We start from the raw sequence: 18,020 nt of genomic DNA on the forward strand, positions 1-18,020 counted from the left end.
GAAAGTTTAGATAGAAATACACAAATTTAAATTTCAGACCCAAACAACATGATACGCTACAACAAAGCATCCACTGAGTACTATCTAGGAGGACTTTAAGCATCCTTGGGCGGTGAAGATGAGGTTTAGCTGACCTATCCTCATCATGTAGATTATTTGTGCCTCCTGCAACAGTAGTACTCGGTGGACCTGAAACCCCCGGGACTGGCGTGGAGCATAACGACCACCAAAAGGAGATTCCTAACCCGCCACAACAATATTTTCATGACATCTTTTCAAATAACGAAGCATTGCTCTCTCCCACGTGCTCATTTTCTTTGGCTTATCATGAGGGCCAACTATGGTTTTCCCCTTGCCGCGAGAGGAACAACGATTGCCCCCACCATCACCACTCCCTCCAGTAGCAATAGCCATGTTGATTGGACAACACTTTGGTTTTTAAATTTGGCAAAACTAAATTAGTATTACGAACATCCAAATTTAATTATCTCTATGTACCACAATTTATTTATTACCTCATATTTGCAAATGACTAAACTGTGAACAAATTATATTTTTTCCTTCACAATTTATTTAGCTCAAACATAACATATAAATGACTAAACCTCTATTTAATCTTATTATCTCTATGCACCACAATTTATTTAGCTCATATTTGCAAAAGACTAAACTATGAACAAATTATATTTTTTCCCTACAATTTATTTAGCTCATATTTGTGAAGGACTAAACTATGAAAATTAATTTCTCTATTATTTCTCTAACCTCATATTGATCAATTTCTTTAACTAATACGAAACATAGCATCAAAAAATTGTAGCTCAAACATAAATAACATATGCATATAAATGAAAATTTTCTCCATTGTAGCTCATTCTAAAAATCACAAATTACTCTAGCTCTAAAGTATAAAACTTAGTGTACTAACTATGTGACACGAGAGAATGAAGTTTTTAACCTTTAGAACACTTGAATGAGTGAAATCCTCACGAAATGGTCAAAAATCCGGCAGCACCTCCCCTAGTTCGTCATGGATAGGATGAAGCCCGAGATGTGGTGGGTGGCTAGGGCAGGAGGAAGAAGCGGATTTATACGATGGATGTTAGTACTGGAAGAAGGCTTCACCCGGTACTAAAGATCATCCATTAGTACCAGGTGAAGCTTCCAACAGCTATTAAAGGTTCTCATGCACATTAGTACTGGTTGGAGCCTCCACCCGGTACTAAAGGGATCACGGCCATTAGTTTTCCAGTATTGTTGTCGGGATCTCTCAACCGAAACATGCCCTGTACGTTTTTCTCAGTTATACGTATGCAGATGGACCACTGTACTTTTCTACCCGCAGATACTTTTGAACTCAAAACTTTTATTGATTTATTGGGAATTTAATTGAGTAGTGCTGGTCACTTGATGTGAAAAAAATCGTATTATAATGAGTTTACAACCTAAGCTAAACGGAGTGGAACAACTTTTCCTTTTCCTTTACCTTGAAACGAGTGAAAAAATGACAAAAAGAAACTGGATCCTAGGACATACTCGTTATGTCGGCCGAAGCAGAAAAATAGTTTAATCTGTGACTGTGGTGGCTACAGAAAAATAGAATAAAAAAGTACAGCAGCAGGTGCGTGATTACAGTACGTTTATACTCTTACACCTGTACTTACTGACATGGAGATGGAGGAGTGCGAATAGCTAGCGTAACGAGTTGTTTAATGATGTGATAATCAAGCAAGCAGCGACCGGACGCCATGATTATTCTGCTGCCTTGGCTGACCACCTTCTTCCCTTCCCTGTGCTTCCTGCCCCGGTAAGCAAGGAACCGGCGTCTCTGTCCGCTTAATCTACTCTAATCGTAACCCAAATCGCTCTGCTTTGGCGGGCTGGGCGTCCCAGCAAGGGCTATCGTTTGGTACGGGCAGCGGAGCCGAAGCCGCGGGAAACCACTTTTTTTTTACTTCACCAGCTTCACTTCCTCCTTAATTTATCTTGATTACGCGAAGCCGAAGCTCCTTCGAAAGGGAGGCCTAAATCTCTCTCCCTCTCAGCCTCTGTGTCCTGTTCCTGTCTCTCTCCTGCGGTCACGCTGCTAAACACCAACCCCCGCAACTAGATCAGTACCACCACAGTAGCGCCTGCTCCCTCCAGTAATCTCTCTCTCTCTCTCTCTCTCTCTGGCCTAACCACCCTTTAAACCCGAGCTACCAGCGGCGGCTCCGCGGCGCCGGGGGGCGCGGCGGAGACTCTGTTCGTGTCGGCGGCGTGCTCCAGCGCGGGGGGAGCTGCTTCGGGTGCTCTGCTGTTGCCGAGAAAGGCAGAAGAGGGAAGCTGATCTTCCGAAACCCAAGGTTCGCACGAATGCTCTGCTATTTTCTTCTCTGTCCCCCCTCCCCCCGCCGCCGCCGTGAGATCGATGGGAAACTCGGGCAGCTCCTTCCACTACTCGCAGCTCCAGAGCGGCCGAATGCCGGGCCTAGATTTAGCACGCTTCCTTTCGGATCCGTCGATATTCTCCGCGCAAATCTTGCTTCTTCCCTGCCAAATGCTCCGCCTTTCGGCGGCCGGCGAGGTTAGCAGCTGCTTTCGGCGGCTCTCCGCTTGTGCCTCTCTGGATTCTTGGGAGGAAAAACCGGACCTTGTGGCTGCCTTTAGCTCATAGGTTGTGATTAAATGAATTTCCGGGGACTTTTTGTCTAAATGTGGGGGGTTTGCTGCTATTTTCGGTGGATCTGAATACACTGCGTGCATTTTGTTTTTATATTTTTGTGAAATCTCGTAGCATTTGGAACAAGCGATTAAGTGTTGTTGACAGATGTACTGTAGGCTGTTGGGGAGCTGTTTAGCAAAAAAGGTGAGAACTTTTCCCCATAGTCTGTCAGTTGTTAGATTAGATACTTTAGTAGGTGCGAGTGATTTCTTTTGGGATCGTCCGGCCAATTTGGTTTGTCGGAACTCCTTCTGTATTCAATGATCTGTGATTAGGGCAAACGTGCAAAAGGTTGCAGGTGTTTGTTTTTTGGGGCCAAAAGCTGTCTCCGCATCGATAAACACTTGCATCTTGAAGATGAACTTTTATTGGGTTATTATGGCATGTCATTTCAGTATGCTTAACTCACAGCATTGGATCTTGTACTAGCATGCTGGTTCAGGTGCTGTATAAATCATAAATTGGAAAATTTCTGTGGCTTTTGGAGGGTTTGGTGGATCTGAGTTGGCTGGCTTTGCTTCATGATTAAATCTCAGCTTTTGCAGTTAGTTGGAAATGCTTTTGGTTGGTCATTTGTACATTGCTGATGGGCTTTATTGTTTCTGGGTCCCTAGGACACACATTCAACTCAAGTGTATCTTTAGTGTAAAGGCGAGAGCTTTTTGGAAGTAATCCGGAGTTTTCAATATTTTCTTTATGATTCAGTGGATCTTGGTTAGTTGGATGTTATGATTTAATGGGTTAGTCAGGTATGATATTTTGTTTAACTGTTGAAGTACAACTTTTATGGGATTCTTTGTCGAAACATCTGAACTCTTCCTGGATAGCATTGGATTCTTTTCGACATGGTCTTCCCTGTGTTTGTTTGGCTTAGTTTTAATCCTCTTTAGTGGTGTTTGAATCCTTCTTAGTTTGTCTCAAACTAGGATCTTTAAGATAGATGGATCACATCAGTTCAACTAGCCACATGCTAGTAAAAGTTAGTATGTTCTAAATGTTGTGGCCTTAAAGTCACATAAATCAAAAGGTGGAGGAGATTCTTATTGTAGGTAGAATTGCACAAAGCAGTTTATTTATTGATTCCTTTTCAATTTTGCATTATGCTGTACATTTGAATGGACATACTGTACTGCTGATAAACAGGTGTTTTTTTATAAGGAACTGATATGGAATCTGGAAGGGCTTACACGATTCAACTTCATCATTTCTCTTTTTGTGTGATTGCTGTAAAGAAGTTTACCAGCCATTTGTGTTTTGGGACTTTCGTTTGCACTTGTCAGGCATTATTAGCTTACACAGGAATATGGAAGTTACTGTTATTGTTTCATCTCTTTTATTTTTTTTCTTTGTCATCAGAACATGGTCCATACTTGATTGTTTCTGTTTTTTGTGCGAATTTTACCCCTTTTATATCTTTTTTCTCTGGAATACGCAGGAGAGCTGCGTATCATTGCATTAAGATAGGAGAAAAAGGCTCAAATAGCCATACAAACGCACACCACACACCCATCCTGGGACTCAAATTACATACGCGCCCGATTTAGTATGAGGCGACCACCCCTAACCAACCACCGCTGCTAACCATCAGATCGAGCAGCGGCCAGACAACTAAGGCCTTTTACGCCTGCCAACATCCAGTGATCAGCTTCATCCTGTGCAAGGAGAAGCGCCTGATCCATCCTGGGCAAGGCACCATTAAAATCTATATCATTCCTCATCTTCCAAAGGATCCAAGCCCCTATCACAACCAGCGAGTTAAATCCCCGCCCAGCTTCCTTGTTGAACATGCCACTCGCTTGTTGCCACCAGTCATAAAACCCAGCCGAGGACCCGAGGTAGACTGAGGAGCAAGATCAGGGAGTCCAAAACGGCGCAGCAGCTGATGCCAGAATTGCTGGGAGAAAACACATGTACACAAGATGTACTGAATTGTTTCATCCTCCTGGTCACAAAAGGAGCAATGTTCAGGATGGGGAAGGCCGAGTCTAGCAAGTCTATCGGCTGTCCAACATCGATTATGTGCAACTAACCAGAGGAAAAATTTGCACTTCCTTGGAGCCCAAGTGCTCCAGATAAGTTTGCTTGGTTCAAAATGAATTGCTCCCTGGAAGAAAGCCCCTTTTATATCTGAAAAAAGATGAATTGCATTAATTGATTTGAGGAAATTTGTGTACCTTTGCTTTCAGACAAAAGGAAGAATGTTGATCCTTCTACACTTGAGAGACATTTAAACTGCAAAACTTCTTTGGGAATTGTCATTATACTGTCACAATGTCAAGGGTACCAAAATGGAAGATTGAAAAGACCAAAGTCAAGGTTGTATTCCGGCTGCAGTTCCATGCTACAAATGTGAGTTCTGATACATTTACTTTAATTATATTATTTCTTCTTCTCCTGATTGTTCATATGAAAAATTCTTTTTGGCAAACTATACATTCTTTTCACCAGTCTTGGTTGTGCAAACATAACTTATTTCTGCAAAGCAGGCTTGCTTAATCTGTTACATTAAAAAATTTTGGTTGCAGATTCCATCAACAGGATGGGACAAACTGTTTCTGTCCTTCATCTCTGCTGATACAGGGAAGGTGACTGCAAAAACAAATAAAGCAAATGTCAGGAACGGAAGCTGCAAATGGCCAGATCCTATCTATGAAGCAACACGGCTTCTTCAGGATCCTCGGACTAAGACATATGATGACAAGCTCTATAAGCTTGTTGTGGCCATGGTGTGTTCTAGAAATTGGTTAATGTTGTTCTTCTTCCTGTCTCTCTCAATGTTCTTGTTAAACCTATATGTCTATTTCTGTCAAAATAAGCACTGGAAGAATTTAATAATGAGTGATGTTTGCTGTCTTTCCCCATATCCGTGATTAAAACAGGGGACTTCACGTTCTAGTATTCTTGGGGAGGTTGATGTCAATCTTGCCGAATTTGCAGAAGCGTTGAAGCCTGCTTCAATAGCACTTCCTCTTCGTGGTTCAGACTTTGGGACGCTATTACATGTATGAATCTTAGAAAACGTTTCTTTTTACTATACCAGCAGCCATCAATAGGCTAGTGTTTTTCTATGATGAGAATCAGTTCGACAGTTTTGTGGGAATCTTGGCTATTTTTTATCATAACGTGGTTCTTTGATCAAACCATTTCAGATCACAGCACAACTTCTCACTACAAAAACTGGTTTCAGGTTTGCTCACTATGCAACAATATAGTTTATTCTATGAAAGAAACGATTTGTTCTAATCCTTTTAAATTCTTGTTTACTACAGAGAATTTGAGCAGCAAAGGGAAACTGGTGCCAGAAGTTCTCAACAGTTATTGAACCAAAGAAGTCATGATCCTGCTGAAGTTGCTGCGGCCTCATCAGACATTGGCACTGATAAGGTTGGTAAATGATATTAATGATTTGATCAGCATTATTTCTTCTCATTTGGTGATGGACTTTCCTGTCTCATGCTTAATAGGTTAATGCAAGGATTAAGCTAAAAGAAACTTCTCTGGGGTACCCGTCGGTAGAAGATTCTGCAGGGTCAACTGAAGACTATGAAAATTCGTCACATACTTCAGATGGCATTTTTACTGAAAAGAATGATCCATATGGTTCACATGAAATCAGTAGCTTTAGGAGCTCAGGTGACCTACCTCTTTGTCCTACCAGTCAAAGTCCTACACCAGAGAAAGGAGCTCATCGGGGTAAACACCTTTCACCACAGGGGAGCAGTGACTGGACTCATGGCTGGAGTCCTGAGTACTCTGCTGATAAAGATCTAGCTGCTGCTCATGATGAGAATAACCGGCTCAGAACCAGATTGGAGGTGGCTGAGTCAGCTTTCTCTCAGCTTAAGACAGAAGCAACATCTCTGGAGCATGTTACCGACAAATTAGGCACTGAGACACAAGGCCTTGCCCAACAGGTTGCCGTTGAACTTATGTCTCGGAATCAGCTCACTACTGAAGTATCGTTGCTAAGAACGGAATGTTCCAATCTGAAACAAGAGTTGGAAGAAATAAAATCTTCTAAACTCCTACAGAAAAAGTCTGATGCTGAAGCTACCGACTCCGCTCATCATCTCCAAACAGAATGGCTGCAAGGTTTGCTGCTTCTAGAAAGTAAACTGCAGCAGACCAGAAACAATGCTCTCCATGGACTACAAGCAAGTGATCTTGATTTTCTTCTCACTGATCTGGGGGCACTTCAGCGTGTCATTGAGAACCTCAAGCAAGGAGTTCAGCCAGGACAAATGAAAGAAAATCACTGTGCAGAACATTTGGGTCCACTCTTAAATACTGGTCATCTATCAAATTCAGGACATCATGTTACCCTCAAGAAAAGTACTGGTGGTAGTACAGGCACAATGGAGGAGAAGATGTGTGAGCTCCTGCAGAAGCTGGAGGACTCAAAAACAGAGAAGGAGAATCTCCTGGAGAAGATGAGCCAGATGGAGCGTTACTATGAATCCTTTATCCATAAGCTTGAGGAGAGCCAGAAGCAGACAGCAATTGAATTCGAAAATCTCAGGAAAGAACACAACTCTTGCTTCTACACAGTTTCTGTTCTCCAAGCTCAGAAGCAAAAAATGCATGAGGAAATGAACGATCAGTTAATGAGGTTTGTTGAGGACAGAACAGCTTTAGAAGCTCAAAATAAGGAGCTTGAGAGGAGGGCTATTGCTACGGAAACTGCACTCAAAAGGGTTAGATTCAATTATTCTGCAGCTGTGGAACGTCTACAGAAAGACCTTGAATTACTGTCGTTTCAGGTTCTCTCTATGTATGAGTCAAACGAAACTCTAGCAAAGCAATCCTTTTTAGAAGATTTTGATAGTTTGTCTGAAGAACATTCTGCTGTAGCAGATTTATGTGGCAATAAAGAACCTGAACAGTACAGGCCTGGTGTCAAACAAATTAGACTTGAAGGTGTATACGCAGAGAAAGAACCTCGAGTGTTTTTAGCAGACAATGGCACTCTTGACAAAATGGATGGCCAGAAAAATCTTAGGTCATTCAAGATTGAAGAGCTCCGTGCAAGATCAGAATTTCATGTACATAGTAATACTGATTCACGGGGGAATCACTCAAACATTGAAGGGCCACAAAGAACCTCTCACGCTATGGAGTCTGAGCTTTTAGATATGTTTATTGCCAGCATGGAGTGCCAAATATTCTCTGATGTGCTACGTGAATCTCACTATGCTGCATTGGATATAATTAAATGCATGCAGGGAAGGTTGCACATGTTAGAAATGCAGCTTCATGACTCTAATGATGCTACACAATCTCTAGTGCTCAAGTTGAACTCTGCATTGGACCAAGCCAAAAGTGTCAAAGAAACTGAAGCAGGATATATTTTGAAGTGTGATGATCTGACTGTGAAGAACCAAATATTAGAAGCAAAACTCCATGATATTACAGTTGAAAATGCTTTGTTTGTGGAAAAGCTCACGGAGTCTGAAAGACTTGTTCAGGAACATAGAGACTGTGAAAGCAAGTACATGGTTTGCGCTGAAGAAAAGAAGAGATTCGAGAACCTTTTAACCAAAGAAAGTTTACTAACTGACCAGCTTAAGGATGAGCTCAGATCATTAAGAGAAGGTTTTGAGGCCATGAAAGATGAGTTTGATAAGCAATCCTCCATAAACAATGACATACAGATGGTTTCTACATCCCTTCAAGATCAACTGGGTGAACTATGCTCTAAAATTATGTCTTTTAACAAGGAAGTCAATATTTCAGGCTTAGATGAGGCATCTTTACTGCATGAACTTGAGAGCAAGAATTATACTGCTGTTGTGAAAAGCTTGGAACTCTTCCATCAGCAAACATGTAACAAGGTGCTTCATGTTCATCAGGAGAAGGAAGTAGTAGTGGAAATGTGTGATGCTCTTCAGAGAAGGTCAGAGAAGGCCGAATCAGAATTGCACGATATGAAGCAGAAGTATGTATGTGATTTGGATGCCACAAAACAGAAGCTAAACTTTTCTGAGGAACTTGTAGAGAAGCTTCAGCAAGAACTGCAGGACATGGCTCACAAACTTAGGATTAGCTCGGATTCTCAAGAAAAATATTCCATTACTAATAGTGGCTTAACATCAAAGTTGTCACAAATGGAAGTTGAGCTACAGCATGCTACTAGTGAGAATGAGGCTCTTGTTGAAAAATTGAAAGAATTTGTTGTCACTGTAGAGGAACTTGAGAGGACCAAAATAAGTCTTGCTCAACATGAGGAGGATACCCGAACCTTGACCCAGTTGTTACAGTCTAAAGATGAAATGTTAGTGCAAAGGGAAAGTGAGATCAAATGTTTACACGACGATTTGAGATGCACTGATGAGAATTTGCTAAGAGAAAAGATACTCAAGGAAGAACTTGAGTCTGCCCTTGCAAGTCTTACATCACAGCTTGGTGAGAAAGATCAGGTCCTACATTCTTTTGATGAGCATAAAACAGAGTCAATTCATCTGAAGGACCAGCTTTTGGACATGGAAAAAGCAAACAGTATAATGAAAGATGCACTCTCAAAGAGTGAACAAATCCAAAGGGACCTCAACTGTGAAAATCTCTCTCTTCATTCCCAGCTTTCGAATCTGGAAAACCAGTTAGGAATAGTTCTTGAGGCCATGCTTTCCAGTGGAATTGAAGCTAGTTATATGAGAAGTCAGGTAAAAGAGGCTGTTGTGCAACTTAATATGTTAAGAAATGACTTTGAGAAACTTGAACTTAAAAACAAAGATGCTGATGAATTATTACGGGTTCACATGTCTACTCAAGCAGAATTAGCCGATAGAAATAGCACACTTCAAGCGGCTATCCATTCTCTTGAAATCAACCACAGCAGTGTCATTCAAGAGAAGAAAGGACTTGAGGATCTTATGAAAGTACATGAGGAAGCATTGACAAAAGTAAGTAATAACAAGTCTCATGATATAGCAGTTGATAACAGTGATAAAGTATTGGAGGATAAAGATGAGATTTCACAGCTTCGAGTCTTGCTGACAGATCTGGAAGAGCAGGTTGATAATGTGAAATCAACAAAAGATGAGATTGAAATTTTAAACATTATTCTTAGGTCAAAATTGGAGGAACAACACACTGTGATGTCATCATTGCTCCAGAATCAAAGGCATGAGTTGACAAATTTAATTGAACAGAACAAGGATCTCGCCCAAAAACTTGCAGAACAAAGTCTGAAGGCAGAAGAGTTCAAAAACTTGTCGATCATTTTGAGAGAATTAAAAGAAAAGGCTGAAGCTGGAAGAAAGGAGAAAGAAGGATCATTACACGCCATGCAAGATTCCCTTAGAATTGCATTTATTAAGGAGCAGTATGAATCGAAGGTTCAGGAGCTGAAAGGTCAGGTTTTTGTCAATAAAAAATATGCTGAAGAGATGCTGCTGAAGCTGCAAAGTGCTTTGGATGATGTTGAAACTGGGAAGAAAAATGAGATTGCTCTTGCTAAGAAAATTGAAGAGTTGTCGATGAAAATTTCTGAAATGGAGGTGGAGATGCAGGATTTATCAGCTGATAAAAGAGAACTGTCAAATGCATACGACAGCATGATGACAGAACTAGAATGCACAAAATTAAACTTAGATTGCTGCAATGAAGAAAAGCAGAAGATTGAAGTCTCTCTTGAAGAGTGCAGCGAGGAACGTAACAGAATAAGGGTGGAACTTGATCTGGTTAAGAAGTTATTGGAGAATATGGCATTAACAGACAATAACACATCACATGATAGCTCTGGATCATGCACCCCTGGAAGCACATCTGTCGGGCATATTCTTGGAGATGGCAAGGCTGAGTCCGTCTCAAAGGCTACACCAAATATAATAGAAATGAATTCAGAGTTACAGGAATGTGAAATTCAGAGCAGAAGTTTGACATCAAATTTGTCTCGAGAAGCAGAGGATGTTGGGAAGGTTGGTGGGCATGAAGTGAGCAAGAACTCAGAGGTAATCAATCCACAAATTGTTTTTGGGTTATTGTAGTTATTGCCATGCTTATGGCAGAACCTTGAAAAGAAAATCATACAAAATATTTGCCAGATTTAACTTTGTAAACCATGTAGCACATTACAACACTTGAATACATGGCATGTCATACATACCTTGAGGCATAGGGAAATATGACCCAGAACATGGAATTTAAAAATAAGGCCAATGCCTAGCACATAAAATAGATATTTATTTAGTATGTGAGGGAATTGGTCAACATTCTGACATGTCAAAAAGTTTAAGTCAGCTTACTAATATATTATTCTAAAACTGTAATATGATTGTAAGTGGTGTACATTCAATGTTGATGAGTTGCTTGAGTGCATCTGGGATTTTAGCGGGCTTGTCCGACTTACTGGTCAAGCTTGGTGTGGCCCTGGACAAGCCAAAGCTGGACCAAATTCCAACCTTGCCAGGCCCAACTCCCAAGTAGATATAGGTAGTATAAGTCCCTTTCGCTCTCAAGTTGAAGTAGCTTTTTGTTAGTTTTTCATTTTGGTTAATTTTACTGATTGGAAATGTAAGTTGTTTTGTGACTCCATTCAGTCGAACTTTTTTTCACTTCGACCATTAATATGTAAGCATGTGTTTGGTTTTGGGACCAAGTGGAACGGGTTGGCTCCGTTCCACTTTTGTGAGTTGGATCCAACCCATCTCGTGTTTGGTTGAAAGGGATGGGTCCAACCCATCTAGTGTTTGGTTGAAAGGGTTGAGACGGGTCGATTGGATGTCATTTTAACACCGTTTGTAACTGTTGTACGTGGGTCCCACATGTCATCCACTATAATTTTTTTATCCAACATTCTTGTCCACTTCTCCCCACCGGGCATCCCTAGCCGCCCGATCCACCGCTCGCCCCTACCCAGCTTGCCGCCGCCTGCCTCGCGTGAGCGCTGCCCCCGACCGCCCTCTAACTTGCGTCGCCGTCCCGACCGCGCGTCGCCGCCGCCTCCTCCCGGGCTTACCCCGCCGCGCTCTCTTCCGAGCCGCCGCCGTCCGGACTCGCCGCCGGCCACCCTCTGCCTCGCATCGCCGTCCCGGCCGCGCGACTGGAGGCCGCCCCCACCCCTACCCTGCCTATTGCCGCTGCCCCACACACGAACGGGCACGGATGGCGTTGATGTGGGTCGAGTACATCCGCTCGTTTTGGGCGGATGCATTCGACCTGCATCTAAGAGGAATATTCCCTCCTGGGTCCGACCCAACCCAGATGCATTTCCAACCAAACATGGGTCGATGAGGGTCAAACCCGTTCCAACCCGGTTCGATCCCCAAACCAAACACACCCTAAAGAACGTAGATTGGCAACATAGGGTTGATTTCACTAGTTTCATCATGGGGATCACTTTCATAATTATAATAACTTCTATTTCAAAGTATCATATTTTATAGAAAGGACTAGTCAGAAGTTCATATTGTAGACCCTGTTGGTATCCTAAACGACTTAGATTAATATTATAGATCACACGTTGTGCTTTTACCTGTTTTCTTACTGACAAGCAAATATGTTAGAGATAATTGGACATAGCCAAGTGTGTATTTTCGACACCAATTCATTATATCTGTGGTTATTTATTCTTTTGTTCCACAACGAATAATGTTTTCAGCTTACTTTATTTTGCTATTTCCACAGAATTGCGATAAGGAATGTGAATCATCAATAGAGAATCATTTGAATGGCCACAATAGCATCAAAGATATTTCTAGAGAGCATAAGAAATTAGCAACTGGATTGAACCTTTTCCAGAAGGAGGTATGATGGAACTTCTCTTGGTGCATTATTTCATTCAGGTTGTAACGGATATCATGTGAAAAAGCAAATTTCATATGGAAAAAAGGGCTCCTACCAGTTTCGGTATTATTATTTCTTCCCCAGGCTCCTATATGGAGAACTGGAGGCGAAAAGATACAGATGCTAGTACATGTATTCAGGGTCCTGAGATAATGTCATTATATGAATCACAAAATTGAGGTGATGTGATGCACCATACTTGCTGGCTTGCTCATGTTACACAATGGATAAAGCTTGAATTAGAAATTTGCTGGCTTACCATATTTGTATTACTTGCAAATAATGCGATAATTGATTGGTAACATAAACTCAACAACACAGATTCACAGTAACACATGAGTCTTTGGTACTATATAACTCAGTATATGAAGGTTTATAACCACCATTGGACAATTAAGAAACTATATTTTTGTACATTATCATACTAATGTGTTGCATGATATGGAAGGGAGCTGGTTTTAATGAAAATTGTTTTTATATGCAGCTGGAAAGATTGAAGAATGAGAATCTATCTCCTCTTCTTCCACTGGATATTAATCTAATCGATCCATCACTCAGTGGTTTGGAAAGGACATTATCACAACTTGATATGGTATGTTTCCAGTGTCTATAGTAAACGTGACCTGTACAGGCTGTACTCCAACATGTTTCATCACATTTTTGCATTGGGTATTACTTTAGGCAAATGAGCATTTGGAAAGTATTTTTCCTTCATTTAAAGAGCTTCCTGGATCTGGCAATGCCTTGGAAAGAGTACTTGCTTTGGAACTCGAACTCGCAGAAGCTCTTCAAGCAAAGAAGAAAACAGACATCCTTTTCCAGAGGTAACTTGTACATTCAACAAGCATTTTTGCTGTTCATTTTAAATTTGATTAAACACTAATACACTATATCTATTGATTCTCTTTGCCTCTTGTTAGTTCATTCTTGAAGCAGCACAATGACGAGGCAGCAATCTTCCAAAGCTTCAGGGACATCAATGAACTGATACAAGATACTATCGAGTTGAAGAGAAGGCAGGTAGCAGTAGAAAGTGAACTAAAAGAGATGCAGGGCAGGTACTCAGAGCTCAGTGTGCAATTTGCCGAGGTGGAGGGAGAAAGGCAGAAGCTCGAAATGAATCTGAAGAACCGATCACCGTGGAAATCATAGGAACCAAAGAGAAAACTGGAGAAGGAAAAAAATGTCAGCCAGTTGCAGTCTTTGTAAACAATCTTCTGCGACGGCCATTGAAACATTTTGTAATGTAAATATCAGTACAATCTCAGCATCAGTATCAATTGTAGAGTTGTATGTGAATGTGATATACATAAATGTAACGTCTTGTACAAGCCCCTGCAGCTCAGAAACAATCTTGTTAGAAAATTGTCTTGTGCCAACAACCAGCAGCCTTTGAAGAGGGTATTCACATCTGCTGATTGCAATTTGCAGTTTTTTTTTATATAGAATCTTTAACGTTGACTGGACCACTCCTTGATCTGATGTTGGTACTGCCTAACAGAGAGCATTCTGCTATTCTTTTCTTCGGCATGAAGCTCTGATGTGAAAACCAAAGATCCCTATGTAATACTGGCATGTCTTTAACATGGGTATTATTTCAGGATGTACATCATGTTTTTGACCTTCTAAACTCTTGAACTAGTCACGTCAACCAAACTATGTTCCTTCCCTCGTGTAATTAAGATTCAATAATTTGATTGATATGTTCACCAGATAGACCAGCAAGGTGTTGACATCTTGGTCCTACGGTGTTTGTTGAAAATTCCAGCTATTTCTATTCAGTGTTGTGATTCTTCCTCGACTGAAAAATGCACAACTAGCAGGCAAAATTTGAAAATACATTTGGATTTGAAAAATCTTGCCCGCCATTTTGGTAGATGCGAATATTGCTACCTGCTAACATCAGTCATTAGATGCTTTCTACAAATTTTCTGTTCACAGTTATTGTTGACAATTGACAGATAGCAACATTGCACAAGTGACATCAGGAGTCAATAGAAAAACCACGCCCAAGTCTGCAGATCACAGCGGCTGTACTGGAGCGCCTCCCATTTTTGACCAGCAACAGTTTCAAGGCAAGCCGGCGACCAAAGCAAAATGTGCGAAAAGCATCAGGAAAGCATGGATCCGGTTCATACTGGTATACTCCACTCCTAAGATGCCACAACATATTATGTTCTGATGCGGAACTCTTAGGTGCCACCATGTCAAACCAAAGAAAGAATGAGCAATCAAAGAACATATGTAACATAACAGATCCAAGACTCTAAGCAAGTCCGGACCAGTCCTCGTCAAGTGTGAGGCAAACCGGTATCCAATCCAGTGCGTTGTTAACTTTAGATTGGCAAGAGAAGAACAAATGCACCGGAAGTGATGTGGCAAAGAGAATCATAAACATTAACTGAACAAAGCGAAAAGTTAATTTTTTATGCGAATAAAGCAAAATAAAACATTTCCAGGTTCTGGAAGGTGTCACTGGATGGAGGGAACAAAAACAAAGACGCAGGTCTCTTTTGAGGGATAATAAGAATATCAGCATAACTAAAACAATGTCCAGATGGATTATTGTTGAGATCATTGCACATATTTCCATTAAGAAATCAGACAAAAAGGAATGAACATTAGAATTTACAACAGTTTGTACAATGAACAGGGTTCAGATAGTACTCTTGATTCACTCAGCGCTGTTGCCTTCGGAATTGGACAAAGCGCGACGGCCTCCACCAAATCCGTGTGATGTTATATACATAGATAAGAGTTGAAGCAAATGCTTATACAATTGGATTACACAAATTGGGTATACATATGTACATTGCCAGTGGAAATACTTTCTGCAGTTCACTGATCACAATTGTAACACAAGATGCAGATCATCTGTTCTCAAGGTTGGAGGCCCAACAAGTTACCTGACGAGATCAGATGTGCGGCAGAAACATATTCATAATTGACACAATGATCCAGAGCAACGCGAATTTACAAACTCATATGCTGAGAACCTGGCAGCTGATGAGTTCAGCAACTGCAATATTCTTCGATGCGATGGCTTTCCAAACATCTGTTTCCTTCTCGAAGGAGACATCTGGATTTTGGCAAGTTGTGCCAGCCGAAGGGGCTGCCGAATCAGTAGGCTTCAGAAGGTCTGTTTGCATAATGATTGTGTTATCCACATCCTTGATGATCAAATGGAGCTTCCCAAGAAATCCTGCAAGCAGGTACGGACTTTCCGACTCAGCGAAGTCCCCAACAGGTACCTGGCTTACTGCAACCTTCCAAGTATCCCCTTGAGGATCATAGATCTTTATCTTACCACTGTCAGAAGAAGTTGATGGTTCCAAGGCATACAGGTCCCCATCAACAACAGCACTTAATTTTGTTCCAGCCTGCCTTGCAGGCCAACCCTCACCCATGCCCACAGGCATTTCCGCCCATGAATTCGTCTCAGGATCGAATGTCTCCCCACCAACATCAACAAAGAAGGGCCAGGAATAAAGGCTTTGAGGAACATATAGCTTCCCTCTGTATGAGGTCATTCCAGTAGCAATTGGCTTCAGTAACTCAGCTAAGAAGGCAGTCGGTAGAGCTTGCGCTTTGGAGAATGTCATGTCTGGCACTTCTGCCCAAACCCCGGTTGCCGGGTCAAACACTTCGGCAGATTGGAGTGGAGTTAGCCCATCCTTGCCTTTGCTCACACCACCAACAACATAAAGCTTGTTGTTTAACAGGCTAGTCTTGCAAAAGGCACGCCCAGTGCTCATTGGGCTCACCTCCTGCCATGAATTGACAAAGGGATCATACCTCCACACACATTTCATCGCGAAAGCTCTAGAGAAGCCACCCAAAACATAAAGGCAGCCATCAACGGTGCCAATGGCACAGCCGCAGAACGGTATACTGCCTAACAAATCCTTGTGACCAAACCAGCTTCTGATAACATCGGAGATCCTGATGCCAGCGCTCACCAGATCCCCCAATCCCAACCCGGGGACTCCACTCCTGCAGTCTCCTCTCCGATGACTGATCCCAGGCATGAGTGGCAGCCTCTGCCATTGGTTGCTAACCGGATCAAAAGCGTGCCAAACCAGCTTCTGATCGTCTGCCGTTTTCATCAGAATGTACAACCACTCTTCAGCCACGCCAAGCTCCTTCCGAAGACGGTACAGCTCCGCGCCGGTGATGGCGGTCTTCCAGCTCCGGGAGACCATCTTGGCCTTCAGGTAACTCATCCTCGGCATCCTCGCGAGGATTTGAAGCGAGATCTCGTCCGGGAGCCCGGGGATGAGCCGCGGGTGGTCATGGCCAGAAGGAGGAATCGACGATAGCCGCAGCTTCTTCGTGGATTCTGGTCCCGGCGCTTCGCCGTGCTCCCGTGGCTGGTTCTTGCTGGTTGGGGAGCTCAAGAACGCCCCCATTTGAACTCTTGTTGGCAACTTTTATCTACAGACAAATCAAATAGAGAAAAGGCACAAATTGAGCAGGAAAAATGGAGAAAATACGGCAATTACATACCTAAAACCTATGAGAAATCATACAGCATGAGAAAACAAAAATCTAAGGTTCCAAATTGCCAAATCCCAAGGCACGGTCACCAAAACTCTAAAATTGTCCTCAAATTCCCAAGAAACACGCCCGATTCCTGGCCCAGAAATCCCATGAAGACCACAGCGCATCGGGCGCATTACCGACCTAGTGATCCGGAACATGAACTTTCACCTTACCATTCAGCGCAGGGGAAGGAGGAGCTGGAGCGGCGCCTATGGTAGTGTGTTGAGCATTCCCATCCACGCAAGAATAGGATGAAGGAGATGGCAAGGGGAGGTATTTATTTTGGCATCCAACTGCCGGTAGCTTTCAGGGTTTTGCTTTTCTTTATACCTTTGCGTGCACTGGCCGACCTTTTCTTATTCTCTTCAACATTTTTTTAGAAAAAAAGTACAATATCACACTCAGATAATTTTTCTCCCCCCAACACCATTAATAACTCCGATAAAATTTTGATTTGAGTTTAGAAGAAAAGTTATACCTATGTCAGGCTAGCTAGATAAGCGGTGGTGGCAGACGGCACAGCTGGGCTACAAGACGGCAGTTGACCTATAACTATAGTTTTTTAAAGAAATCGTATAATAATTGCACGGGTTCATGTGAAATTCCTCCATTTATGCATGAAACAAAATTTGCATCTCTTCATCACCATCCAAAACATACAGAGCTTGCTCGGCTACGCTACTTCCGGCTGGAGCTGCAGCCAGCTAGCAAACAAGCCGCTCGACTGTGTCGGCTTGCAGTACAAGCAGAGCAATGGAATAGCACCGACATGTAGCAGCTGCTACAATAGCCTAAACGCTGGCTACTGCAGGAGCAGCTGCAGCCGCCGAACGGGCCCATATCTTTTTTTTTGACTTGTGAGTTTCTATCAGAATTAAGTTCTTAAAAAAACTGCAAAGGAATCCTCAGCTTACTACCATCTACAATTTGGAGCGGAGGAAGTTCTACGGAATCTCATGTTCAACCCTCCATCGTACTGCTTTTGTCTAAT

The 18,020-nt window shown here is 42.2% G+C and overlaps 2 protein-coding genes across 3 annotated transcripts; one reads left to right on the forward strand and one right to left on the reverse strand.

Annotated features, from left to right (window-relative positions):
* Positions 1-2,036: 2,036 nt before the first annotated feature.
* On the forward strand, positions 2,037-13,956 carry LOC117837246 (uncharacterized). The gene is made up of 11 exons (XM_034716837.2): positions 2,037-2,345; positions 4,891-5,053; positions 5,230-5,430; positions 5,584-5,706; positions 5,854-5,891; positions 5,974-6,088; positions 6,169-10,653; positions 12,329-12,448; positions 12,972-13,079; positions 13,169-13,311; positions 13,408-13,956. The coding sequence occupies exons 2-11, from the start codon at positions 4,976-4,978 to the stop codon at positions 13,637-13,639; spliced, it is 5,643 nt and encodes a 1,880-aa protein (XP_034572728.1). The 5' UTR covers positions 2,037-2,345; positions 4,891-4,975; the 3' UTR covers positions 13,640-13,956.
* Positions 13,957-15,206: 1,250 nt separating this feature from the next.
* On the reverse strand, positions 15,207-17,358 carry LOC117837247 (F-box/kelch-repeat protein At1g22040). 2 transcript variants are annotated; one of them, XM_034716838.2, is made up of 2 exons: positions 17,203-17,358; positions 15,207-16,921 (listed from the first exon to the last, which is right to left on the reverse strand). In XM_034716838.2, the coding sequence occupies exon 2, from the start codon at positions 16,894-16,896 to the stop codon at positions 15,469-15,471; it is 1,428 nt and encodes a 475-aa protein (XP_034572729.1). In that variant the 5' UTR covers positions 16,897-16,921; positions 17,203-17,358; the 3' UTR covers positions 15,207-15,468. The 2 variants fall into 2 exon arrangements, with proteins under 2 accessions (XP_034572729.1, XP_034572730.1); XM_034716839.2 differs by having other exon boundaries at positions 17,198-17,317.
* Positions 17,359-18,020: the final 662 nt, after the last annotated feature.

This window comes from Setaria viridis, chromosome 9, assembly GCF_005286985.2.
Source record: "Setaria viridis chromosome 9, Setaria_viridis_v4.0, whole genome shotgun sequence".
In the NCBI taxonomy this organism is placed as follows: domain Eukaryota; kingdom Viridiplantae; phylum Streptophyta; class Magnoliopsida; order Poales; family Poaceae; genus Setaria; species Setaria viridis.

Coding starts and splice junctions, on each gene's coding strand:
- LOC117837246 (XM_034716837.2), top strand. CDS start 4,976: ATGTCAAGGGTACCAAAATGGAAGATTGAAAAGACCAAAGTCAAGGTT. Junction 12,449..12,971: donor TGAACCTTTTCCAGAAGGAG/GTATGATGGAAC, acceptor TTTTATATGCAG/CTGGAAAGATTGAAGAATGA. Junction 13,312..13,407: donor ACAGACATCCTTTTCCAGAG/GTAACTTGTACA, acceptor GCCTCTTGTTAG/TTCATTCTTGAAGCAGCACA.
- LOC117837247 (XM_034716838.2), bottom strand. CDS start 16,896: ATGGGGGCGTTCTTGAGCTCCCCAACCAGCAAGAACCAGCCACGGGAG.